Source organism: Phaenicophaeus curvirostris, chromosome 1 (genome assembly GCF_032191515.1).
Source record: "Phaenicophaeus curvirostris isolate KB17595 chromosome 1, BPBGC_Pcur_1.0, whole genome shotgun sequence".
Lineage (NCBI taxonomy): Eukaryota > Metazoa > Chordata > Aves > Cuculiformes > Cuculidae > Phaenicophaeus > Phaenicophaeus curvirostris.
In genome coordinates this window covers 16,786,756-16,814,372 of record NC_091392.1, presented here as the reverse complement: position 1 = coordinate 16,814,372, position 27,617 = coordinate 16,786,756, and the positions used below count along the sequence as shown (strand labels likewise).

General features: G+C 36.0%; 1 protein-coding gene across 1 annotated transcript in view; it reads right to left on the bottom strand.

The window, feature by feature from the left end:
* The window catches only part of TBC1D22A (TBC1 domain family member 22A), a 171,424-nt gene that overhangs the window by 142,047 nt on the left and 1,760 nt on the right, over positions 1-27,617 (bottom strand). The window contains exons 2-5 of the mRNA XM_069849907.1: positions 26,702-26,758; positions 24,366-24,706; positions 23,595-23,774; positions 3,797-3,867 (exon numbers count right to left, since the gene is read on the bottom strand). Of these exons, the coding sequence (XP_069706008.1) occupies positions 3,797-3,867; positions 23,595-23,774; positions 24,366-24,706; positions 26,702-26,758 (649 nt within the window). The remainder of the gene's footprint in view (positions 1-3,796; positions 3,868-23,594; positions 23,775-24,365; positions 24,707-26,701; positions 26,759-27,617) is intronic.

The following is a 27,617-nucleotide window of genomic DNA, read 5'->3' as shown; positions in this document are numbered from 1 at the left end:
AGATCTTCTTTCATGTGAATGGTAATTAGTAAGAGAGCAATCACATTGTCAGATTTAAGTTTCATTAAAAATACAAATCCTCATAACATCAAAAAAATCCTGTACTAGAAGAGCAGGATATATTTGCACTTATGCAATGAGCCACAGCCACCACAAGTAACTAGTAAGATACTGTGCATTTATCTACAAAAACAACTTTCTTACTGAGTTCTAAACATTAAATGCAAAAATGGAAGAGGTAAACATAACATGCTAAAATTAAAACTTAAAAAATTCAACAATAAAATTAAATAATCTAACAATGCACACATAGTTTCACTACTCTCCTGGAGCAATCTTATTTCTAAAACTTCTGTTTTGCTCAGTATTTAGAAAAAATAAAAACACACAATTTTAAAACATCGACAGATATTTAAAAAAATCTCTATAATAAGACAACTTAAAATGTTATTCTCATGCATCTTAATTTCTTAGTTTAAGATGACAATAGAAAAATTGCAAACAGTATTAAATGCCAGACAACTTAAGAGATGCTCGATTTGGCAAAACTGTATCTTTAAGATGTACTGAATTGCATCTGGTTCCAACTACTTTAAATTGCACCAGCTTAACTTTTGCCTCCAGACTCAGTGTGACATTTAATATCCTGTCCCAGCGTTCTGTATTAACTTAAATATTGAATTCTGCCTCTTGTTTATTCTCAACAGGTTTTTTTTTTTCTGCAGGATATCTTCGTTCCATTAGAAAAGAATTCATTTGTGAGATCAAATGTGATTGTTTGTAGGATACCAATATTTTTTCAGCAAGTCTTTTTGCAATTATTCAAAGACTGAAGTAATCTTTCAATTTGGCATCTTGTTTCCTGTTCACTTCACAAATTAGGTTTTGTTTTCAAAAGTTGGAAGGGTTTGCAATATATCATTGAGGAATAAATTGGTGAAGAGTTTAATCCATTTATTCATTAATTTCCTCCAGAGCCTTTTGTAACCATATCTTCAGTTTTACTGTTCAGAAGAGAAGTGGGCCTAAAAAATTCTACTTGCTAGTTAGGTGCAATATACCTAATGGTTTTGTTGTATTAAAAGAAAATTATTTTTTTTATATACTGTTATCAGTAGACGTGCATAATTTCAAGAGCCCCTGAGACCAAATTTTCTCTTTGAAAAAATGTACTTAGACATCGTAAAATTATAACCTTCTGACTATGTAATAAACATCTCAACAGTTCAATTATTTCAAATCATATTTTAGAAATTTCAACTATAATGGTGATTTTACAAACAAGACAATCGCCATCTCCCTCAGATATTACTAAACGTACACAGTTCCCCAAATGAGTCATAGTTTGGGCTTCTTTAGTAAGACTTCTGAAAAAGTCCAAAACAAATACATCCAGCTTTAATTTATCTCTGAATCATGCTTTGGTTGCTTTTGGGTTTTTTGGTCTTTTTTTTGGTTTTGCAACTGATCTTTGTCCAAAGCAGTTTTATCTTTCTACATTTATTTCCCCAATAGCTCCCAACGCACTTTATTGCACAAAAGATGATCACGCTACTCTCTCTTAAACAGGACGTACATTAGCACTAGGTAACATGTTTAAACAACAATGTGACTTAAAATTTAATTACTGTAAGAAAAAAGCATCATGGAGTTTATGATGACAAATACTCAAAGCACATTTTCTTCCCCACTTTGAAAGGAAGATGAAACAATCAGCTGCCCTAAGTAATGATTAGCAAATGCCTTGTCTTCGAGTTTCCAAAATGTATTAATTGACAAGTACTTAGTAGATAAGAAATAAAGGTAACAATTACATAGGAAAAGCTGAGAACATGTAAAATATTGCTATTTGGTGACATTAAAAATAAAACCCACAACCTCCACCACATACTTCTGTAAGTTTCTTCCTCAAAAAACCCAGAAAAATCCACTTAATTCTTAATTGTAAGAATAAAATAACCTGAAGACTCTCTTTCCAGAGATATGGCAAGACAGGTGAAGATAAGAATTGAACTGGAATGGATCCTGAATGGGAGTGATTAAAACAAAAGAACAAGGGAACTCTACATTTAGCAATTTCTCTAGACTAGAGCCTCAGAAATACTAAAATAAAATCAACTTATGGAATGAAGTTGAAGCTCATGGAAAGCCTGTGCTCTTACATGAAAGCAAGATGGCAACTGCAGTTAACTTCTGCATAATTCCAACTCTCTAAACCTAACTGCCAGTCCTCGGGTTCAAAATGTAACCTATCCTTATGCTTTAGCTTACCATGTTTCAGTCAATTTTGAGTGAGTCATAATTTCTCTACTTTGAGTATTTTAGAACAGTTATCCAAAACTTCAAGACGAAAAAAAAAAAGAAATGCTCTTTTCATTACCAAAATCTCAAACATCTTTGGAAACAGAACTGAAATAAACTGTACAACACATGTTTAACTGCGGTTACAGCAAGATATTTGTATATCCACCATTAAGAAGCTGCATTTGCATTTAACATTAGAAGGAACGACAAATTTAGTAGAACTCATCAGCAAAGAGACTCAGTCACTGGAAATCAGTCTCAATCTGAGGTAAATACTTCACATTCCCTGCTGAATTATTCTATAAAAAGCAAAGCTATTTAAGTCTACTCTCTGAAAAATTCAATAGTGTTAAACTGTTGTGTGTATAACTCAGAATTTTAAACAGTTCTTAAATGCATGAAGATTTGCTGATAAAGTGTCTTTCGCAGCCTCTTGAGAGTAGACAGCGTGAGATTTTTGTTTCTTTTTAATACAAACATCTTCACAAGTTCTTCTCCCAATCATGGGCTGACAAACAGCTAAAATGCACAATCGTTTGCTATCACAAGTATTATAGCTGAAAAGACTGACATGAAAAATACTCCTATGAGGAGCACACTTTATTTTTGCAGAATAACCTTTTCAAGCACAGTGTAAACACAGGGATTAAAAGACAAATCCAGTTCTGTAAAACCAAACTCCGTGAATCCCAGACTCCTACAGGCTTGCCTCTGATGCCTGACAGAAACACCTCCGTGTGCAATTCTATGATACTTCAGTCAACCTACTCCCAAGCTTCTCTCGTTGAAAAATCCTGTGACCACTGGCCAAAGTTCAGAGAGCTTAGCCAGCAAAAAAAAAAAAAAAAAAAAAATCACATTACAAAAGTGATTATCTTTTTAATTAGCTTGTCTCCCTCACCCAGCTTTGAGGTCTGACATCAGGAGAGCCAATGCCACAAGGTAATTGAACACAGTGGCTCAGATTTGTTCGTCTTAAACCACTATAGAAAAAGCAGCCAAAAAACCCCTAAGATCCTGTCACAGCTTTTCCTCAGTACAGTCTTAATCCTTTCTTGTAGTTACTTTAACGTGAAAACAGAATGAAGCCTTTCAAAGGACGCTGATAGGCTTCATCTTCTCTACTGCATGCCTATTTTGAAGACAACTGTAAGGAAGTACTTGTCCCTGAACTGTCCAGCATTCCATCAAAACTGGTTGAAAGAGGTCACTGTTATCGCCTAAGCCTTTCTTTCACAGAAAGCCAGGCTGAAAAATGAAGATATACAGCTGACATGATTTACTACTATGTCTCATTCCCCTCCCTTCTCTTCAACAAATTAATCTTTAAATTGAGCAAAAGAACAGAACTTTAATTACAATTCAGCTACAAGACATAATGTTTGCAAGTACCTCTGATGGATTATAACTCAAGTAATTTATTTGCAGTGGTTGAAAAAACTATTACTACTAAATGCAAAGGAAAAAATAAGGAAAAAAAAAACCAACTTACTGAAAGAAGCTTCCATGCAATTGGACGAACCCGTTTGGGAATGCCAGACCAACTCAATTTCCGTAACTCTTCTATTAAAAGAAAATTATTTCATGAGAACTAAGGAAACTTATCAATTAACATAAACAGATATATTCAAATTAGCACAACGTTGTTTACAAGGATCATGTCTTCTTATAAGGTCCAATGACATTAGAACTACATGGTAATTCTAACAAACTAATAAAATACAAGATAACTACTATCCATAGGGATACCTATGTTAATAGATACTGAGTGCAATCAGGCAACTTTGTGGAACATTCCTCAGCCTACTTTTTAGTATACATGCTTCTATTCCCAGTATCACAGAATCACTAGGTTGGAAAAGACACCCAGGATCATTGAGTCCAACCAGTCCTATCAATCACTAAACCATGCCCCTCAGTACCTCGTCCACCCAACTTTTAAACACTTCCAGGGATGGTGACTCAACCACCTCCCTGGGTAGCCTTTTCCAGTGTCCAATGACCCTTTCCGTAAAAAATTTTTTCCTGATGTCCAGCCTAAACCTCCCCTGGCAGAGCTTGAGGCCATTCCTTCTTGTCCTGTCCCCTGTCACTTGGGAGAAGAGGACAGATCCCTCCTCTCTACAACCTCCTTTCACGTAGTTGTAGACAGTGATAAGGTCTCCCCTCAGCCTCCTCTTCTCCAAGCTAAACAACCCCAGTTCCCTCAGCTGCTCCTCATAAGACTTGTTCTCCAGCCCCTTCACCAGCTTTGTTGCTCCTCTCTGGACTCGCTCCAGAGCCTCAACATCCTTCTTGTGGTGAGGGGCCCAGAACTGAACACAGTATTCAAACAGTCATGGGCTAACTGACAATTGTTAAAGTAAAGAAAATTTTACAGTACCGGACACACATTCAACATGATACGTTTTCCCTGCCACATTGAGGGGCAAGCTCAGTCAAAACAACAGAAGCTGCACAGAGGTCTCAATTGGAACAGTGAAGTTATATCACCAAAACCCAAGCAAAACAGTGAAGAGATGCTGCATTGGGATCAGAAACTCAGAAAAGCAGAGAAAAATAATGGATATTACGAAACAAGATCTGAACATTCAAGAGAATGTGCCTTATACAAGTCTGGAATCCACTCTAAAGAAAAAGGATGACCTCCTTAGAACATCAGTGAAACACTTCTGTCTATAAGCTTTAAAATACCATTGTCACTGACAAAAAAAAGTTTCATTAATAGATGCTTTTTTTCTAAAGCATTTCAAACCCTTGAAAAAGTCAAAATACACTGACAGAGGAAAAACTGGAAAAAAAAATAATCTCGTAACATTTTTCTTACTTAAAGCCACGGTTTGTTCTGTAGCTTTGTTTTTCAATGAGCTAATTTATAACTTTCCTATAGATAAAGACATACAAGGATGCCAAGGTGACATCATGTTAAAGCAATAATACATACATAAGTCAAGGTTATTTTCTATCAGTAACAATTATATTTAGACATGTATTACCGTGCTGTTGTACCAAAACAGCAGAACACCTAAGTATTTAGGAACAGCATATTAAGCATAGCCAAAAATAAACTCTAGTCACATACCTTGGGCCATCCAAAGACTAGAACACCAAACACTAAAGGAAGAAGCATAAGAACACATCAAATATGAACAGACTTATTTGATTTCCAGCAAACAGAAAATTCCTCACCCTTACATTTCCTTGTACCTGTGGTCTGTCTAGGTCTGTAACAACAGTAAGATTAAATATTCTACAGAGTTTATCACATAACTACGCTGACTGTAACTGATACCATTTCATTTTTTTTCTTATCTACAGTCCATCACTATTCAACATGCTGATCATCTACAGCAAGTATTCTTTGCACAAAAATTGTAATGTCAATTCTTCCTCTTCCTCTTTATTAATTGGCATATGCAAATCATTGCCTCCTCCTTAATCTAGAAATGAAAAAATACACTATTACGCAAAATATTGGGGCTGTTGATTGACAGCCAACTGAACATGAGCCAGCAGTGTGCCCAGGTAGCCAAGAAGGCCAATGGCATCTTGGCTTGTATCAGAAATGATGTGACCAGCAGTTCCACGGGGGTTATTCTGCCCCTGTTCTCTGCACTGGTGAGACCACTCCTTGAATACTGTGTTCAGTTCTGGGCCCCTCACCACAAGAAGGATGTTGAGGCTCTGGAGCGTGTCCAGCGAAGAGCAACAAAGCTGGTGAAGGGGCTGGAGAACAAGTCTTACAAGGAGCAGCTGAGAGAGCTGGGGTTGTTCAGCCTTGAGAAGAGGAGGCTGAGGGGAGACCTTATTGTTGTCTATAACTACCTGAAGGGAGGTTGTGGAAAGGAGGGAGCTGGCCTCTTCTCCCAAGTGACGGGGGACAGGACAAGAGGGAATGGCCTCAAGCTCTGCCAGGGGAGGTTCAGGCTGAACATCAGAAAAAAAATTTTTCACAGAAAGGGATCACTGGACACTGGAACAGGCTACCCAGGGAGGTGGTTGAGTCACCATCCCTGGAGGCGTTTAAAGGATGGGTAGATGAGGTGCTATGGGGCATGTTTTACTGGTTGATAGGAATGGTATGACTCAACAATCCTGGGGGGTCTTTCCAACCCAGTGATTCTGTGTGAGTCTGTGAAAACCAAATTTAAGCTCATTTTACCAGTTCCAACTTTAAAACAAAATATGTAAGGGAACTTCAGTAACAGAAACCCAAACAGAGTCATTTTAGGTTCAGTGAAGATCAAGATATGGCAAGTCTTTGAACTCTCTTTAACTTCCCCTTCTTTAAGCACAGAGGCATCTAAAGAGCCTAGTGAGATATGTACAAAACAGTAGTAAGGATGATGAAGTTCACTCTTACATCAAGGTTCCTTCGTATGATTACAAAACCAAATTGAAATCTTCATCCCTTCTGACAGAATTTTCCTAACCTCTAATTCTTTCTTACACATCACTCATGAGCCCCATTTATCCACTTCACCTTCTTCTCCAGACTTCATTATACCTTATCTTCTGCCTATGTGGCCCTCACTCCTGTATATATCAGCTCTATCTTTCCTCAAACCACCACCTGTAATTTCACACTAATACTCATTGCTGGCCAAGACAATGCACTGTATTGCTAAGAAAACCTTAAATTATGAACTAAAAACTTCTAAAAAGATGGGGAGAGATGGTGACCAGCAGAATGAAGGACACGAGTTCCCATATAGAGAAATTGTTATCATGGTGTTTGTGATCATCTTTAGAAGATCTCGACATTTGGTCTTAAATAGATATTTATCCAGAAGTTCACATTAGAACAAAACCTTTACATTCCAGAGAATGGAAACAGCTGGCTTCATAAGGCATGACAGAGATCAGAAAAAGTGTTGCAATTAAAAGGCAATTTTGTAAATTCATATGCTATACTGTTTTAGGTCATAGCAACTGTAGCAATTTTCCCAAAGCAAGCAGAAATCTGATTCATTAACCTGATTTGCATGCAATTCGATTTTCTAGTCTACAAAAGCAGAGAAGATAAAATTCTAATATTAAAGTTCTCAAGGACTGTCAAACCCAAGAACTACCACCCAGTCTACCAGTACTGGCAGTGTATGACCAGAAGCATCATAAATCAGGTATTTTGATACCCATCTTGTTAGGGAGTAGTGGCTCCACAACAGGCCTGGAAAAAGCACTAAGTTAGTGATAGCAGGACTCTTGATCCACCCAGTCAGGTGTCCCCTTGCCAGCCCAAGGAAGCCCTCTTTCCCCAAGTCCTCCTGGCAGTTGAAGCAGGTTTCACTTGTACTGTTCAGTCTTGACTGGTTTAAATTATTGTCAGACTCCAGCTGCAATGATCAAGCACAAGATGCCCAATAGGTACCCCCAGAGAGCACCTCCTCGCATACCTTACCCTTATCCATCATTTTTTTCCATGACTCTTCTATCTCCTTTTCTCTGCCCCAAATTAACAAAGCACTTCTATCACTTCTTCACTTCACAGCCTCAGTTTCACTACAGCTATACTCAGATTTGGTATTTCTGAGATGATTACCTAGGCACTGCTGGTCCTTTATCATTGCAACTTCTAAAGTGGCCCCAGTCCTCCTTTCCACGCAATGACACTGTTTGGACATTTCTCACACAATTACCCCTTCACTACTTGGGAAGTTTTGGCATCTCATAGGTGCGATATATAATTTCTGTCAACTGTAGTTTCTTATTTTCAACAATTTTTCATGTCACCTCCAGTAGTTCTCCATACCCTAGGGAGTTAGCTCAGCCTCTGAGCAGGGCAGTCAGCAGTTTAGATACTCGCCCGCAGGCCTAACATATGCAACAGGCTTCAATTCCACCCATGATTCTATGTCAAGTAAATTCTCAAGCTAGCAAGCACTACATTGTACTTAGCAGGTAACATAACACAGAAAAAAACCCTAGAAAACTAGTATTTTGTATAATTTCAGTATTAAACAAAACGGACATCTGCTTTAACTAAATACATCTACAAATTATATACGTATTTCTCCTCCATCTCAAAACATTATTATAAGCTCCAGTGTTGGATTAATAACAATGAAGGCCAGAACAGTCTTCAAAGGCAAGTGATCTCCAAGTGTGCATCATACTGCTCCATCAGTCCTTGTGCAGTATTTATGAACATGGATGCTTTACCAGGCCTGATCAATTTATGTCACTGGTAGTTTGGCTGTAAGGAACAGATCTCATGCATTAGTTTAGTACTTCTTCCACAACCATTTTGCTAAAGTTTCAAGTTTGGGCTACTGTTACACACAAGCAAACTATTCAAACTATGTAACAAGCATAGTCTATGGGAAAACAGAAAATAAGTTGCATCTTAGAAACTACTGTTATTATTTTAGACTAACATCAACTGCTCATTCTCAATTCTACACCCCATTGAACTCCCTAATCTTTCATCTTACTGGGTTTTTTTTCTCTTCCCTTAACTCAACTGAAATAGGAATCTATGCAAACATGGGTATCAGCTTCTAAAAACAACTCTTGTAGAGAGGAAAAACCCAACAACAAACACATAAAACAGTAAAAGATGCAAATTTACTGTCACATATGGAGACCATGATTAAACTGGTAACAAATTACTCAGGACAAAAATTCTACTCACTCCTAAGTAACTCATTTAAGGCCAAAGATAGGAACTATACAAACTGGAATACAGCTCATTCTAGTAAAACTTCCCATCCTGTGATGCAGCTGAGCTTTCCTTCTACGTTCAGGAGCAAGTAAAGACAGTTCTGACAAAGATTATGGCACTATTTCAAATGAAGCCTCTGTTCCTAGGCTAAATATAAACAACTACTTGCAGGACTTACTTAACTAAGGAGTCATTCTTTGAAAGAGATGAAGAAAGAATAATGTTTTATTTCAGCCAGTATAAACAGAAATCAGTTTTCATCCCTGACACTATTCTGCAACGAGCATTTCCTTTAATTAGGGGTGGTTTGAGCTGCTGTATAATTCCAAACAATAACGTACATATCCTATGGGACTAGTTTTCAAAGGACTGCTCTTTCTGGAAGAAAATCTCAACACTGGATATGAAAGTAAAAATGCACACCAAGGACAAAACATCTTTGTTTTACAACTTAACATTTATTCTAAACAGATCCTCTGACTAGTTCTCCACAAAGTAGGCTTTGGGAGTGAATACCTCCCTACATTCTTGAATTCTGAATACTAATTAAATACTTATTTATGTTCCTCTGTCAAAGCCTCATCCCCTCTGGGTGCTCTTTTTACACTGGGATTGACTGCTAGGCCTACAGATGCTCCTTCTCCCAATATATTTGATAAAAAACATTTAACACTAGTTTTTATACCTTTTGCAAGTTGTTTGTCAAACTCTTTTAGAACTGTTTCTATGCATTTAGCCTGACAGGATTTATATTCTGCTCCAGTCTGCTTATTTGACACAAAAATTCATCTTTCAGATGGTATTTAATAGCCTCCTCTTCTATTTAATAACCTCCTCTACTCTGTTGTCATGTCATACAGGATCCTTCTGAACTTTCTCTCAAGGCTTTTGTTTCCATTTTTACTTTCATAAGTGGTGCAGTAATTGCTTTCAGCATAGAAACTGTTAGACAGGCAGATGATTGCATATCTGAGAGTTAAGGCAATTCCATCACAAACCACTAGCCCTGGGTATATGATAATTCCGTTTCTGTACCAACACTGACTGCTGTCCTATATCACAATCCTCCAAAATCCCAGGATTTCAGACTAATCCAAAAAGCATATAAAATTCTGGGTCTAACTTTTCAGTACATTTACACTCAACTAGCATTCTGTCACTGACAAACTCCACACATCGCAACTCTAAGAGGCTATGCAAGAATTCTTACTGGATCTAGCAGCAAGCTTTCATGATTATCATCCCAAAAGCATAGAATCCAACCCTAGCACATCACTGCTGTTAAAGCATCAGTTCACACTATACTTTTCTCCAATGGTTCTACACCAAAAAAAGAGGAAAGAAAACCAAGAACATTGCCTTTCTCAACAATTATAAAAGCAGGGAAAAAAGTTACTCTTAGAGTCTAATACTACTAGAGCATAAAATAAAAAAAGTTTCTGGTGACAAGAGAGGCAAGAAAAGTCAAAGCACATAGAGTAATATTTTAGATATACTAAAAAGATTCTCAGTTAAGCTGTTCTAATAATACGCTTAAAATCTATGAATTACGCTTATATTTTATTTGAAATACATGCATAACTTTTATATCAAGTGTACCTATTACTGGTTTTATGATGGGATTTATTCTTACAAATGACCTATCAAGGCACTTCATGAAATCAAATGATAACATTTAAATTAAATACTTGTACTCGAGTTCTTGGGTTACTTTGAGACAGACGAATCTTAGTTTTATTTTGAAAAAGAAACCAAAAGACCTGAAAGGGCTGAAATTATTCTGATGTTTTTATCTCAGAATTAATATACTAAGTTCTAGTCTGTAAGTTGCTACACTATCACATCTTCAATTTTCATTTGTTTTTCTTTTAAACACCAGGTTCTTCCCTTTTCCTCTCATGTTTCTTACTGAATATTTAACCTTCCCATCAAGAAGTGCTGAGTACATTCATATTCTACAGCACCTTGTAATGGGAAAAATCCATTTAAGGCTGAATTTTCTCCATATAACACATGACTTTAAAGAAGAGTTCCATACTGGGCCAATATTTAACATAGTGCATGCTCAAGGCAGCAAATAGCTAGACATGAATTTGTTGAGAACACAAGAGCTATAAAAACATACAAAATACCTGTCAGAAGTTAGAATCTTGTCTTAAATGCAAATAAATTCACAAATATGCCACACAAAGAAAAAGACACTTGATTACATCATCTTTCCAAAAACAGAAGCAAATCAGACACTTGACAAAATGTTAGAAAACAGGTATGATATGCTGCTCTTCTAAACAGCCTTGACATGATAAAAACCAGGAAAAGCTGTTAGCTCAACATCATCCAATACAGAATCCTTCCTGGCACCCAAGAAAGAAGGATGCCCTGTGTTTATCTGCAAATGCCTCAATCCAATGGATTCACAAAACAAAAGGGTGAATGCAAATTAATAGAAGAGATGTCAAAAATAACTTGCTACGATGAAGCAGGTAAATTGGAAGATCAAGTCTGAAGATGCAGCTAGAGCTGTATGTGTATCAAGATACTCTGTCTGATTCTTATATAAAGACGTTCCTTGAATGCTGAGTTCTTTATTTTATTCTAGTATGAAGCTTAGTATAACATAGAAAATAATGGAAATTATATTCTAGGCTATGTATTATGGCACTTAGTAGAAGCCTAATATACATTGCTTGCTGTTAATATACAATGTGCAAGCCTTCTCTGATCCATTTCCAACAAGGAAAATAAAAACTGGGGCCTTTCTGTCATCACTAACACCTAAGCATACTACCCTTACTCCAGGCCATCTTTAGTACGGAAGGTCAGTAGAAGTAAGTCATCACAAAGACGTATCTATACAACATCAAATGCAGAAAACGCATAAAACAGTCAAAGTTATGAGTCTAGATGAAGGTTATATTTAATTTCTTGAACATTTGCACCCGTTATTGTTAATACTTATGGCAAAGGATTAATACAAAACCCAAATGACTTGATATTACAAAATAACAACTTAGTACGACAAGATTTTGTTAACTACTGACTTCCTCTACATTGATTTTTGTAATTGTTTACACAGCACTAGGAATGGCTAATACTTTACCCCAGAAAAAGATGAATTTTTGGTTTTCTTCCAAAGAAATGCTCATCTGAACTTCACAGCTTTGTTATCCAGTTTTCATTCATAATAGTCTCTTGGCCAAGTTAATATTCCTTCACAATAGTTGTGAAGAAAAGGCTTATGTTATTATTAATAAGCACTGGGGGGTTTTGTTTGTTTTTTGGGGGGGCAGGGGGAGGCAGGACGGACACAGAGGGGTAATAGTCACAGCATTTCTACACCCGTAATGTCATGGGCATGTCTTTTTTCCCTGAATTAGTCCTTGGCTATCCAGTGTTCTCAATTTTGCTTTAATAAAGCCAACCAGGAAAGAATTAAATTTGGGGCAAATAAATAACAAATCTAAAGCTACCACATTTCTGCTGTGAAGGGTACAAATAGACACCACCTACATAGTGAGTTTATTAATTTTTATTGCATAGAACATAGCAGTATAGAAGTACAGCTGCAAAGGTTTCAAACTGATAAATCGCTGTCTCATAAAAACTTATTTCTTTATGCCTATCCCATAGTTGGCAACACTAAGTCAAGGCACCAGAAGAAAGCCTTCCTCAACCAAGACTTTAAAAGTACCAAAGAAAAGTACCTGCACTTCTATTTGAAATTTGTCCTCTATTTAATATCCAATTAACCATTAAAGAATTTGTCATTGGTTGAAAAGTTACATTCTCCCTAGTCAAAGCATAATTTCAATTTATTGTCATTATGCTAACTCTTTCCCCTTGTAGATTTCCCAAGGAATTAGATGTCCTAGTTATGAGCTGAAGAATATGTTCTTCAGTACAGGATTTTGACAAAGGAGTTTTAATGCCACCTACAAATCAGACATACATTTTCTATCAAGATAGTAATGCAAAAATTATCCTTGCTTCAATATAATTAACATCATCTTAAAATTCCAGAAGAATTATTTCGAAAATGAGTGGTTGTAAAACATTCTTGGCACAGAAACAAGCATTTCTTAACACTTTAGCACAGAATTAAGTTGAACCTACTGATTCAGAGCTGAAATCAACGAGATCCAAAAGCAGTATTTGTAAAATCCTGTCTATAAACTCTATCTCAGATTGAAAGGATACTTTTTGAAGCAACACTTTGAACCTCACTTGCTACTTTTTCACTTGTCTCATTATTTCACGTAACTTTGTGACCAATAAGTATCAAAATATTTATAAACCCTCAAAGATTTTAGAACAATAATATCCCCATTTGCTAGTACTAGCTGACTCACTCACACTTACAATACAGCATTTATTTTTGGAATAGACTTTGTTGGGCTGGGATATCTTATGAAAGTATAATGTCGTATGTAAATGCTTAAAATTGATGCAATTAATTTAATTTCAGAAACTTTGTTTTACCTGCTTTACTATAATACATTCAGATACACAGTTCTCTGAAGAAGAAAAAATGTTTAAAGCAATTATTCTAAAATAAATCTTAGGACAGCATTCTTTTACTGGAGTAGATTTCAAGATTCTTTGTGTTCCATAAATACTTCATAGGGCAGCCTACAAAGAAAACATGCTCTTAATTTACCAGCTTTCTGGTAATGAGCTATTACCCTTCACACTTAAAAAACAGGAGGGAAAACAACCAAGTCTGAAAGTATTTTTCTTGGAACTACAAGCTCATCATTCTGTCAGTTACATAGAACTAAAAAAATAAGTCAAGAAATATTAAAGGACTTCAAAATTTCTCTTCATGCGTTATTCATTTTTGACACAGCTGTTATTGCATTGAGACTACTGTAACGGCTACATGAAGTGATGGCCTGCACGATCAACTCCACGATAGATATAATAAACTAGATGTACATGTTTTATGTTCCTATAACATAAATTCCTTGGATAATTTAACTACACAAAGCTAGAAAATTCTTCCAAGAGCATAGATGAGCAGAACTGCAGCTCCCCCAACAGCATATTATAATACAGGCAGTACATATAGAAAATAGCTTTAATAGAGGGCTTATTATTACTATGGCAACCACAGCAACTCGTTTCCAAAATGAATAATAGCTCTGTTAGGCACTTCATTAATTTTTTTTAAGCAAACACTGCCCTTAATCTTCTCAATGGAACAAAGAGTTATTCTGACTGCATGCAGAAAACAGGAAATAAAATGCAATCCAATGTTGAAAAGACAGAGTAAGATCCTTTTCAGGACCTTTGCTGGAAAAAAGCAGGAAAGTACATCTTGTGTGTTATTTCATGTAGAACGTCAGAGAAGCAGAAGTAGATGAGGCTGATGTTAGAAGGTATGAAACAAGGGAAAAGAAGATTAGGAAATAAGAAATGGTTAATAAAACCACTAAGAACGAACTGAAACAAGGGAAGCCAACAATGTAAATTACAAAAAGAAGTAAAGGAGAACAACTATGCCAACAGAAGATTTCAAACAGCATTTCAGGTTTTTTATAGTTCTCCTGCAACATTCTGTTTCTGTGCATCAACTGTTTATTTTTACATTAAAGCCATTCAGTCTCAAACAAACTTCCCAAGTAGAACTAAGGTACCTCTCTATACAGAAACAGAGAAAATTGGAAATACCACTTACAGTACAAGTTTATTAAGGAGACAATTTTCCTACTTATTTAGAAATAACAGACTGTATTTATTTCTCCTGTTTGCTGACAATCACAACAAAGATCTAGTTTTAAGTGAACAGCCAAGTAAAAATTATTTTGTTTTGGTCAATGTCAGCTGTGTTCCACCTCCCTATTTTTTTTTCTATTTAAAAACACTATTGCAATATCTACATTCAAAAATGTAATTTGGCCCTGGTCCTTCATAGTCATCTACAGTACAACAAAGGCACAACTAAAATAATCAGGATTAACAGATTCATGTCTAGATTACTAAACCACAAAATTCATGCAATTTTTCACAAGAACCAATTCTAGAGCACTTCCCCCATTAACAAAAAAAAAGCCAAACTCAGGAAGTCTACCTACAATGTACATTTATTTATTACATAAGGAAAGCAAAGACTTCCTTTCATTTTATATTTTCACAGAATACCTGTAGCTTAGGAAGAAAGCTGCTGATAAAATCCATGATGTATACAATAAAGAGAACCCTGATCAGGCAAAGGGTTTTGCAAGGAATACACCTAACAAGCTACAGTTCTGCTCTCAAATTACTTCCTCCACAGGCGTTCAAAGCTGGGACTGAGAAAGTCAAATAAAAAAGCAGGCAATCTTGCCTTGGTGATACAAAATAGCTTATCTTTCAACTCAACGACTTTCAACTACTGCATTTGGCTCTTTCTGTTTATATTAATACAGTGAATTCCGTGCCTCTCTCAGGCATCTGACATTTTAGTATTTCGTGCCTCTGAGGAGCATGAATATTTGCTGATCAACACAAAGTGAGAGGACTGCTGGGACTGTAGTGCCTTCCTCCTAAACATTTCATGGACTTGGAAAGACAGGAAACAAGCCTGAATTGCAGTTTGTGTTTAAGCACTACAGAGGTGGAAAGCCCAACTTAGCTCAGAGTTCACAAAAAAAGAGAAAATTGCTAGTACATACAATGAGAAATCCTTTTACACTGTTTATCAGAATTAACTGAGAACAAACATCTAGCTGTCAAAGAACCTCATCTATATCTAAACTGAAAATAATATTTCCAATACAATTACTGGATAAAGACTCATAATTAGAACAGTAAGAGCTATGACTTTTTTAAACATTTGAGTTGGTTTAAAAGCTTTTCCTGAATTTCCCACCTCTATTACATCAGATTCCTGTAAAAAGGGTAGCCCTTAGCCTCTAATCCACATCGGTTTTCTCAGTTAACTGCAAACATGATTATATCTCCATAGTTGTCCATTATTGCTAAAACATAAGCGAGGGCAGAGCTAGCCATAATTACTATCAGAAAGGCAGCACTGCATGAACATACACATTGAAATATGCTCCACTGTGATAGCTTCCCCAGACAGTAATTACTTCATATATATGTATCTTCCAGTTCTGGGCTTCCTGCTAATGAAGTAACTAAGTATGACCTAATTTTCTATTTTTTTTTAACAGTGGAAGAGATAGTAGCAAGAGAACATACAGGATGAATTTTACTTCCCTGAGCCTTGGTAAACTGACTTACAGCCAGTGCCACTCATTACAAGAGTAAATTGTTAATCTTGATGTTCAAAAGCTTCATGGCCCATTGAAAGCTCAAAGTTCTCAACAGCCTTGTTGGTGATGTTCCTAGGCAGTTCTTCCCCTGCTGTATCACCTGCAGAAGGTGGGAAGCAGGCAAGGCTGCCCCCATGAAAGTCTGTGACAATCACAGGTAACACTGAACTTCTCACCCAAATCTCTTTTACTGTGGTAATGCAGATTTCACACCGTGTCTGCTTACGCTGCTATCAGGCAAGAAAGGGAGACAGAAGACTAAAGGAAAATGCAAAATTTAAAAAAAAAAAAAACTAACCAAACAAAAAAACCCCAAACCTACAAGAGTACTTTATCACATAATATCTTTCTTTTCCCCAGGTCATCCGGAGTAAAATATCCCTCTGAATCACGTCCGATACAGGGCTCAGGCTTAAAGATTATTTTTGAATGCCTGATCACAAATTAATACAATGAGGGGTATACGATCTCCTAAAAATTCTCCTAAAGCTTGTAACCTTTTTCATTCATTTTAATTAATGAATTTATGCACTTTGTAGGAGAATGCTGTCTAATTCCCTTTCTTTTATAATTGACCAGCAGGTGTAACCACCACGGTAATTTTGTGCACACACAGGAATTTGGATGATAATTCTGGGATGTTTTGTTTTGTTTTTTAAAAACAGGTTCATCTGACCTTACAGTCCATACTGTAATGCTCTAAATCCAAACCCATTTGGAAACAGAATTACTACAGAATCCACTCTTGCTGAAAGGAACATACTGCCATGAGTTTAACTTGGGAGCTTTAAAGACTATGGTAAAAGCACATTTCTATTTGAGTGGTGTTCAGATCAAGGTTTTTAACCTAGAATGTTCTCTGTGGACTTCGGCACAAAAAGAAACAGTTTTACTCTCTATACCATGCTGCTGCAAATTGATATTAACAGTACTCAGATAAGACATTCTCAATTTATGGGCAAGTGTTTCTTGAAAGAAGCATAGAACAATGAAACCAGGACTCTTCCGTGCAGTCCACAATGTCAATCATTAATTGAGTCATACTTGAATACCAAAAAAAGGCAAAGATTTAGGGCATAGATTCCTTTTTTATAACTGAGAAAAGGACCAGATTACTCTGTTCGTTAATAGGATCCATGGCTTTTCAAAATTAGTTGTTTGGGGGTTTTTTTTTCAATAATAACCTGATTCAGAGATAGGTGGAGTTTGGTACAAAAGCCTTTGCTCAAGTCAAAATTAAGAAATCCTTGCTAAAAGAAAACAATGCAAATCTATATTTTCTTCTATTGAAGATATGGATTCCAACTACAGTTCTCCTGCAAGGCCTTTGATATGGTCTCCCACAAAATTCTTGACACTAAATTGGAGAGATATCAGTTTGATGGATGAACTGATAGATGGATAAGGAATTGAGGAATTGGCTGAATAGCCACATCCAAACAGTTACAGTCACTGGCACAATGCCAAGGGAACACCAGGAATGATTGTTGTCCCTCAAGGGTCCATGCTGGGACCAATACTATTTAATATCTTCATCAATGATATTGAGACCAAGTGCACCACCAGTAAGTTTGCAGATGACACCAAGCTGGGCGGTAAAGTCAATTTTCCAGAGGAAAGGGATGCCATCCAGAGGGACCTGGACAGGCCTGAGGATTGGGCCCATGAGGAAGATCTCATGAAGCTCAGTAAGACCAAGTGCAAGATCCTGTACCCGGGTAAGGGCAATTCCCATTATAAGCACTGCTTGGGGCATGAGTGGATTGACAAGTTCCAAATTACAAAATTAATTATATAGTATGAAGTATAAAAGACCAGTTTAAATATCCACAAACTGGAAGAAGAATAAGCACTAATGTGATCAACTACAGATAATTCAACACTGCAGGGGGCCAATAAAATTCTAAATTACATGGATGGACTAGAAGCACAGAGATAAATGGCTATGCAGTTCAGTGCAGATAAAGTAATGAAGCTATCAACAGAATTAATCAAGTTCATTTCAATTAATGCATTTGATAATGTTATTGAGACCTTTCAGTAACACCAATTTGACAAACTGTTTTGAAGGACGTAACAGATTGCTGTTACAGATGACTATACTTATGAACCATAAATATAAAGACAATTACTATCTTTAATCAGGTTTAATATGCATCTAGAATATACAAACAATGGAGCACAAATAGTAAAATCCCACTTTTCAAATTGCTGCAACAATACAAAAGACCATTGTGATGTGGGGGGAAAGAGACATACCTAGTAAATTTTCTTTCTAAATTTCATTTCTAGAGAACCACTCTAGGATTCTTTAATTGAAGTACAGAAGCAACCAGACATTGTTACAAGGTAATCTGAAATTACATCATTTGTAATTCCTGTAAAATTACAGAATTAAATTTTGTCCTCAGATTAATCAAAGGTTCAACTAGTCTTTCTATGTTCTGTAAGACTTCACATTATCTAGTACTTCTACAGCAAAGGGCTGGCCAAGAGACAGCACCCCACTCAGCCTGCAGTGCTTTCTGCAAAGGTTTTCTTTTTAGAGAGTTTGTAAGAATGAGTGAGAGAACCATAAGTTTTAAAGTAAGTACAATGAAACAGAGCTTTTGAAGGTGGTTAAGATAGGAATCTTATCCCATCTAAGATAGGATGCTTCACCATTTTTATAGGTACTTTTTTTATAGGACCTTCTGTTACACCAAGGCAGTATGCTAAAACTTCAATGTTATTTTGTTCAACTTGGAATACATTGTTACTAAGTAGAAAGAAAAGTCACCTTAAGTCACAGTACAACTTTATATCTTAAGAAATGGGTTTTTTTTGAAATTTGATATACATGTGCTATATTGCATAGCAGTAGCATTACAATGTTGCTGTTAGCTTTATTAAAACAAGAAAACCCAGTACGCTACACTTACTGCTGCTTCTTGTTAGATTTAAACAGGTTTCTGACATCCAATTACATACTCATTAGCTATGTGTGCGTCAAAACAGCAGAAAAATTAGTTAATTTGAAGATAAAGAGGGAATGAGGGAAGTACTCTAGTAGGCTATTCTTTAATTGATATTACAAAATCCATCATACATCTGCTATGCTGAAGTTACAAGTATAAGCTAACTTATTTGCTTTTGTAAGTCAGTCTGATTTTATCAACATAATTTGCTTACATTTTGTTTGCACAGTAAACAGCCCCCTAACACATACAAGACTACTTAAAAACACAACTCTAACAAGTTTAACAGAATTCAACTTGAATTGGAAACTGGATAGACACAGCAGTACCACTGTAAACAGTGCTCTGCCAAAGGAAAGAAACTTCTCAGAGACACCATCCCTATGCTGCTTTGTCAAAGTTCCATTATCCCCCTCCTCTTAAAGCAACCAATTGTTTGCAAAAAACTCTGCAAGTGCAAAGCCCATCTTCATTCAGTAACAAGGTCCATTACAAGGAAAAACAAGGGCTGAAATAAAGTAAATCTACATCAAATTGACTGCAAGGCAAGCATAAGCACAGGTCGATTACACAAAACAACTGGTGTAAATTGTTCTCTCTGAATAACCTGGCATGGGGCACCAAGAATGGGAGGCTATGCAGATACACAGGCCCTACTGTCTGTTCTGCAGCTGCCTACTAAACCCAGTGGTACTGCTGTCTCCAGTTCTATACTGCTTCCTGCACTTGCACCCAGAATATGTCAATACACTCTAATTGACAGGGGTCAGTCCTCAAGTCCCTCTCCAGCCAAAACCGCTTTTAACAACAGGCTACTTCACCAGCCTACGTTTCTTGCTGTAACACGGCTCACCTTATTTAGCAGCTTTCATTTTTTAATTTTAGCTTTATGACATTATCTCCTCATTCTTTGCATTATATTACTACTTGAAGGCATACCGTCAGAGTCCTTGAATAGCTCTCTCCTGCAGCACAAATCATATACCTGGAAGTAATATTTCTATAGGAACTGAGTTTTTTTTTCACATAGATAACTACTCTTGACATCCAATGCACATTATACTTTTCTCATTTATATTAGAAGTAATAGCAGCACAGCAATAGTCAAATAAAGAGTACCAAATGGAAACAAGGCATATTATTTGCATCTGTTTATCATGCAAACAACAAAAATGCCTGCAGGACAGAGAAAAAAAGTGTGTTAGGAGGGCTTAAGAGAAGACTAAGAACAACTACAAGGACGATTATAAACTACAAGAGTGGGTTTCGTTTGTTCAGCTCCATAAAACATTAAAAATTAGTTAAGGGCACTTTTGAGCCATGGAAATAGGCTCTTTATTCATAAGTAAGAGTTAAGTAACCCAAAAAGAGTAATTCTTTCATATTCTGAGAATTCTCGAGTGGTTCCTTTCCTAGTTTGTGTTCTCTCATCGTGCCTTCTTCTGAAAAGAATTTGTGTATGTAAGCATCTGCTGGATAAAACTGTACACAGAAACTATGAGAACGGCTTTGTCATTATATATTTATGAAATATTTACCAATGGATTCACATGCCAATTGCGGTCTACATCTGGTATATTATTTTGCTCAGTGTATAACTAGATGGGGTTGATAGAACCTACCTATTTCTACAACTTCACAATATCCAACCAATGGACCAATTCCAAAACCTATTAGTGGACTTGAATGGCCAAAATAATCACTTCCGAATTTAGATGCATCTGTTTAGATCCATCTTTTTGAGAATTTTTTATGAAATAGCACTCATGTATGCCAACTAGAGGTTCTGAAAAAGACTAACATTGCATTTCACACAGTCTTTATAGGATAATGATTACTCATGAGTGACTGAAAGGATTTCAGAGTCATTTGTATAACTCTGTGTTCTTAGTCCATGTTGATTTCTCACCTTATAATAAGAGAAAAGACTTGAATTTAAAGTGTGCATGGTATTGTTTCAGTTCCACAGATTATTTCTTATATTGCTGTGAAAGAACTCATAACACAATCTTTCAACAATATGCAAGACTAGAACAAGAAAATACAGTAACAGAAACACTCTCTCTTCTGCTACTGCTACTTCCAAGCAAAACAAATACTACCACATACAGAAATGAACAGAAATATTTGCTAAAACATCTCCAATGCTAACTAATTCAATTAATCACAACATACAACTATATATAGACCTAACACAAAACAAAGACCCAACCACAAGGAGCCAGTCACAACAGAATAGCTAACTGTCCCTTCATTACTCACTACATATCCAATCTTAGAGCCCGTTACCTTGCTCTACCTTAGTCCTTGTTCAGTATAACTCAAAAAACCCCACTCAACAAAACTAACCACACACACCAACACCAACAACAAAAAAACCACAAACAAAACCATGACATACAACCCAGTCTCCCAGGTTGCTACTGTCATTATAAATCAAGAATCCTTTTTCAAATGTAATCTTCATTGTAACATGGAGCTAAACCAAATATCTCCCAAAAAAACATACACATAGCACCCACCAGATTCTGAAGGACTGCGCATAGGCTCATATGCATATACTTGTTTGCATATGTATATATGCACACACAGACTTCGCTAATACACACATATAATGCAGTCCAAGCACTACTACTATGTCTGACCTACTACTAACAGCTTCATGACCATGAAGGGTTTGCAGGTGTAAAGAGTTAACTCATTTCACTATGAAAAAATGAGGTATTATTTATAAATATATCCAGTAGCATCTCCTAATATATCCAAGATACAAAAGTCAAAATGTATCAAAAATATCAAAACTGAACCTAAAATTCTAATTCACACAACTCCAAATTCTGTAGCCATTACAGTTTGTACAGCAAGAGAAAGAACAATCGTCCTACAAAGAGACACAGAAAGGGCATTATTTAGGGACATCTACAAGAAAGAATATTGAAAGCTTGATAGATATTTTTCACATTTTAAAAATATAAAGAGCAATGTACTAAAATTTTGTATTCCCACTTAGATTTCTGTGTGAGATTTAGGAAGTTCAGCAGAGAAAAACACAAACACAGCTTCTTTAAATAACATTGACTAAACTCTCACCACAGACAGGATGACTGAATTCCTAATAATAGTGGAAATTTTCTTTCACTGCCTTCCAAAATATTTTACTTTAATCCCTAAATTTGATTTATTGGGGAAATATTCCCATCTAATTAGATAGCAAAAGTGATATCAAGAAGTTTAATTTAAACTGTCTTCCCTATGAATTTGTACACTTGTGAAACAAAGATTTCTACTATTACAACATTCTTAAAAGTCGTACAAGTTTTCATGTCAGTCACAGCCACACAGCTCATAACATTCGTTAGATCAAAGAGAGGAGTAATATTAGATTATCACATTCAAGCTTACATAAAATATGCAATTTAACATCTCAGAGTTTATTCACAGCTGTATAAGAATGTCCTGTTACTCACAGAAGTGTTAAGTCTCATCTAGTTAGTACTGTCTCCATAGCTCTGCTTTCCTAGCACCAATTTCAAAATAAAACACAGCACAGAAAGAAAAAAAAAATCCACATCTTGGACTATATTATATTGAGGAAGCCTCACGAACAGAGGACAGGAAAGCATCACTTAAAGAACTGCAAATATACAGTTTCTACTTCCTTCTATCAGTTTTTTATAGATATCTTCCAGAATATTCTAACACAAAGTCATTTCCATTATTAGTTATTTTGACATAAACTCCTACTTTTAAGTGACCGGCTAAGTTCTCCAAATACAGTGTACTATTTCTACTTGCTCCATATTTTCACTTGAGATACAAAGCCATTTGATTCTGTGATTGCCTCTCAGCTGTTGCATTTACTATTCAGCAGTTTAGATCCAGCGCACAAAGGGAACGGTCAAGTTATCTGACAATACATTTGTTTTCACATTAACATGTTGTCAGCATTCACAGATGAGACATAGAACCACTGTATCAGTCTGTGAACATGAAGAATGCTTGCTGAGTAGACAAGCAGTAATAACTCCATGCCTCATTGTTTTTCATATTCTTATTTCTAAACATTAGAATCATTCTTATACTGCATTCTGTTGCATTATCAAGCAGTAACACTAAACACAGTTAATGATACTTGGGTTTTTCTCTGGAGGTAAGTTCAGTAAGAAGAAATAAGGTGAGAAAGAGAAGAACAATAAGCCATCTATTACATGACATATTGGTAGGATGTATGCATATCACATACTACAAGCATTCAATTTTATGCTGTCTTCCTTTTGCAAGACCAATTCAAAATGCTGAAAGGATTAGATCCTAGGCAAAGGGTCAGGTAGAACAGTGTATCAAGCAGGGAAATTATGTAGTTAAAAAATAATTTAGATGCAATTCATAGCTCCTATAAGAAATACTCACCAAGATCTGTATTGGGGCCAGCAAGTAGCTGCTTAAATTTGTCTAATCGGGATGCTTCTCTTTCAGTTAATGCAGGAGTTACTGAGGTATTATAGTCTGTCATTCTGCTCACCAAGGAGGGTGTGGAAGCTTGTGGGAGGGACTGTGATCTCTGCATGGAAGAATTTTCACTAGCATAATCTGAAGGGAAAAAGAAGCATAAAAGTTGGCCTCAGCTAGTGAGGAGGCTACTAATAACTTGAATTTAATTTGTAAATTTAAAACAGAATTAAGTTTTAGAGAAAGGTAAGCCCAAGCATAACACAAGTTTGGACTTAAAATCAGTTACTTTAAAGTTCACACATAAAACAGACCAGACAATAACACAATGGTGAACTTCACAGTCCACATGCATGGTTTTCTCCAGTTTTTCAACATACTTTGTACAGTAGCATTTTAATAACAATTTTTCACAATAGTATGAATATTGTTAATTGCATACATCTTGGTGCAGCTAATAATGAAAATACATTCAATAGCGCAACTTCTTTCCAAAACTGAGAATGTACTAAGGCTGAAGACAAAAATGTTTAATTATTCTTCCCTCACACCCATGTGTTCCTCACATATATGCTTTACACTTTAGTATGGCATGCAGTATATCCCTCAAAAAAAAAATAGTATTAATAATATTTTTCTGTGGTATTATGGTTGGGAAAGGGATAATATCATAAAGGATAAATATTATAGCTCTTATTTGACTTTCAACATCTTTTTCATTTTTTAACATACCTGATGAACTCCATGTATGACCTTCACTGACTGATTTAACAAGTCTACTATCACCACACGCAACTGAAGTCAGGTCTGCAGATTCTGCTTGTTTTTCATCCTGTAGATGTTCTTCCTGAAATTTATGCTGTTCTTGCAGTTTGCTGTGATTTTGAATTACTTTGTGGGCCGTTTCCATGACCACTTCTGTATTTAAGTTTTCAGCAGCCATTGCTAAGAGTTCATCATCATCATCACCAAGATCCCAAGCATCACTTGTGTTACTTTCAAATTCTTGGAAGGTGCTGACTTTCTTAAGTTTCACGGGAGTTGTAGGTGGCTTTGAACCAGGTTTTATCAAGCTGTTCAAAAACAAATAATATTTGGAGAACTAGTAATAGAATAAGCAAAACATTATGGATATGTCCAAAAAATTGCCCATGTTTGACATTATATAGATAGCAAATATCTGTCTCTCTACTCATGCTACTGCTACATCCACCCATGACAGCATACAGTTGAACAGGTCGAAGAACAGAGGCAAATAAAAACTGAGTCTTCGTGTCTTTGAATAGAAGCAGAATAAATCCATCCTTTCCTTGTCTTTAAAAACAAAATACCCACAAACCACAAAAAAAAAAAAATCCCAAAGTCAATTCAAAGAAATACTGCTGGAATAGTTTATAAGACAGATAGGACACATTTCACTTCTCTTGCTTTATGAACTTTGGTAGATATTTCAGGCTTCCAACGCAATAGCTGCATAACATCAGAGGAGCAGTAATCAAGTCATCAGGTCTACTCCTAAGTCATCACAAGCAATCACATACTACAATTACTGTCATAAACAAATCAAGTCTCACCTTACAACTCATTAAATCTACCATTCCTCCCCACTCAGGCACTCCAGGCACAAACTTGATTGAGAACTTTGCTCTTCTCATAGGCTAGATATTTCCTCTAGTTACTATACTCAGTGTGATCAGCTCCTAACCTTTTGCTCCTCTGTCAACACACTGTGTAAGAGAGACGAACCTAGTACTCCTCTCTAGCCTGACATTTGTTCCCACTTACAGTAATGCAGAGCAATCACAACTTCCTTCAGATTTCAGCTAAACACAGCATAAAGTAAGAGAGCTCCACCTGTGCTAGTTTACCTTTTTTGTCCTGTTAAGACGAGGCAGCTAGAGTTGGAAATGAGAAAAAGTTCTAACATAGTTTTTGTACATCAGTAATGTTTCTCTTATGCATTACATGCTACAACACTAATACTCTCACCCCCAACTTGTTATCGTTGTCTAAAACTGCAAGGTCTTTCTCTTCTGTCCTCATTTCAAGCAACAGGCACTAAGTTTTTGTTACTGGGTTTCTCTTTTTAACTCCATGTTTTGAACCAATTCATCCCATTCCTTTTTCTTCAGTCCTTAAGGTCACGCATTTCAACTGCCTTCACCTCTATACTGCCTGGAAATCAACTAGCACATTTACTTCTTGTGCCATTTCAAATCAGCCCCAGGAAAAAAAATCCACTAGAAGTATGGCCTTGCAAGCCAATACCTTTTGACCATACCACTTTCATCAGTCATACAATTTTCCAAAAATTCTCGCATACATCAATGTTTGAACAGCAATGCCAGTCTCAAAGCAGCTGTGAAATCTAACAATAAATCAGAAACAATCTCCTTGAAAAAGCCTAAAAATGTCTTTCAAAAAAAAAGCAGAAGCTGGCAGAATGAAGCTTTTTGCTAAATATGTCAGCCACAAGGAGACAAAAATCATTCATTCGCACTAGTTGTAGGTTATCTGCATGACAGTTCTTTGGTTACTAATGATGTTCAGCATAATGTTGCTGCTTTCGTGTACATTGTGTTCTGATATCCAATAATCCTGATCTAAAGCAAGAGACTCTTAAATCACTCTAAAATCTATCCTACTGTCTCCTCACTCACAAGCAAAATGCCTACCTTTGCCTCAAAATTACCTATACCACAACCTCACTCTTTTCCTTACAGACAGACAATGTATGCAAGGAAGGCGCTTACAGGTGAGTTGTAAACTTCATCTGCTAGATTAAGAATGGTATTTACCATACAATTTCCAACGTAAAAGGCACTGCAAACAGATAACAAAAGTTGGCAATCTTTGTTAGTTAAGAACTGAACAGCTGATTTGTTGCTCACAATACGGTAAGCATCAGGAAGTCACAAAACAAGTTAGAACAAAGAAGTCAAGATCATGACAGAAATTGAAAAAGGAAGATTAGCAATAGGCTTTCTAGCCAACAGGGAAGAAAAAGAGGAGAGAAGACAGAGTAGATCCAAACTACCTGGAATAATTAAAATATTAGATTAACTTACGTTCCGTGCAATAATGGATCAAATGGCGGATGCTGAGCTCCATACACATGCTGAATACTAAAGGAAAAGAAGGAGAGTTAGTATAAGGATATGAAAACATTTGGGGAGGTTCTGTGTATTAAATAAATAGTCAGTTATAAACAGAATTGTAATGTTCCAACAGTTTTCCCTTTCTAGGAATCTACACAGCATTAAAAATAATGAAGCTGAAGTTGATATGTATTCTAAAACATAACTTAATAAAAGTCATAGATATGACAAGCAGGGGCTCTTTTTGAGGCCTAAGCTAACTTAGGCTTACTTATTTTTTCTGACCAGGAATTAAAACAAGAAAAAAGTTAACTTTGAAATAAAAATATACACTGCTTTTAAATTCTCTCTCTTCACTGATCTGTAATTTCTTCATTTATCTCTTGCAAAATAACAAAAACTCTCAAACAAATGTCTGTAAAATTTATTCTTCAATGTACCCTTCTCACCCAAAATCCAGTCAATTCTTAATTCTTACTAAAGTACAAGGTCAATAAATTTAAAGAAAAATTTTAGATATGGCATGTTAGAGAGTAAAAGCTATGGGAGCATTAAGAATGAACTCTTCGAAATAAATAAGCTTCCAAAGACAGATTTATTCATTACAATCTCTAACATTACAAACCAGCAGATTACTACATGAATAACTAAATAAAAGCACAAACTAAAATTTCATTTCTTCCCAGTGTGCAGCTATAAAATTATTTCACGGGTAAAAAAACCCCAGTAAAAACATCAAAATTTACATATGCCTTCGTAATGGAAATTATTAGTACAAAACTCTGATTTTAAGAGGTGCAAATCATATGCAACATTAATATTTACCTAAACCTGTAATAAAGAAACACAAAAGAGGCAACAAAAGTGCCCTCATGACAAACCAAAA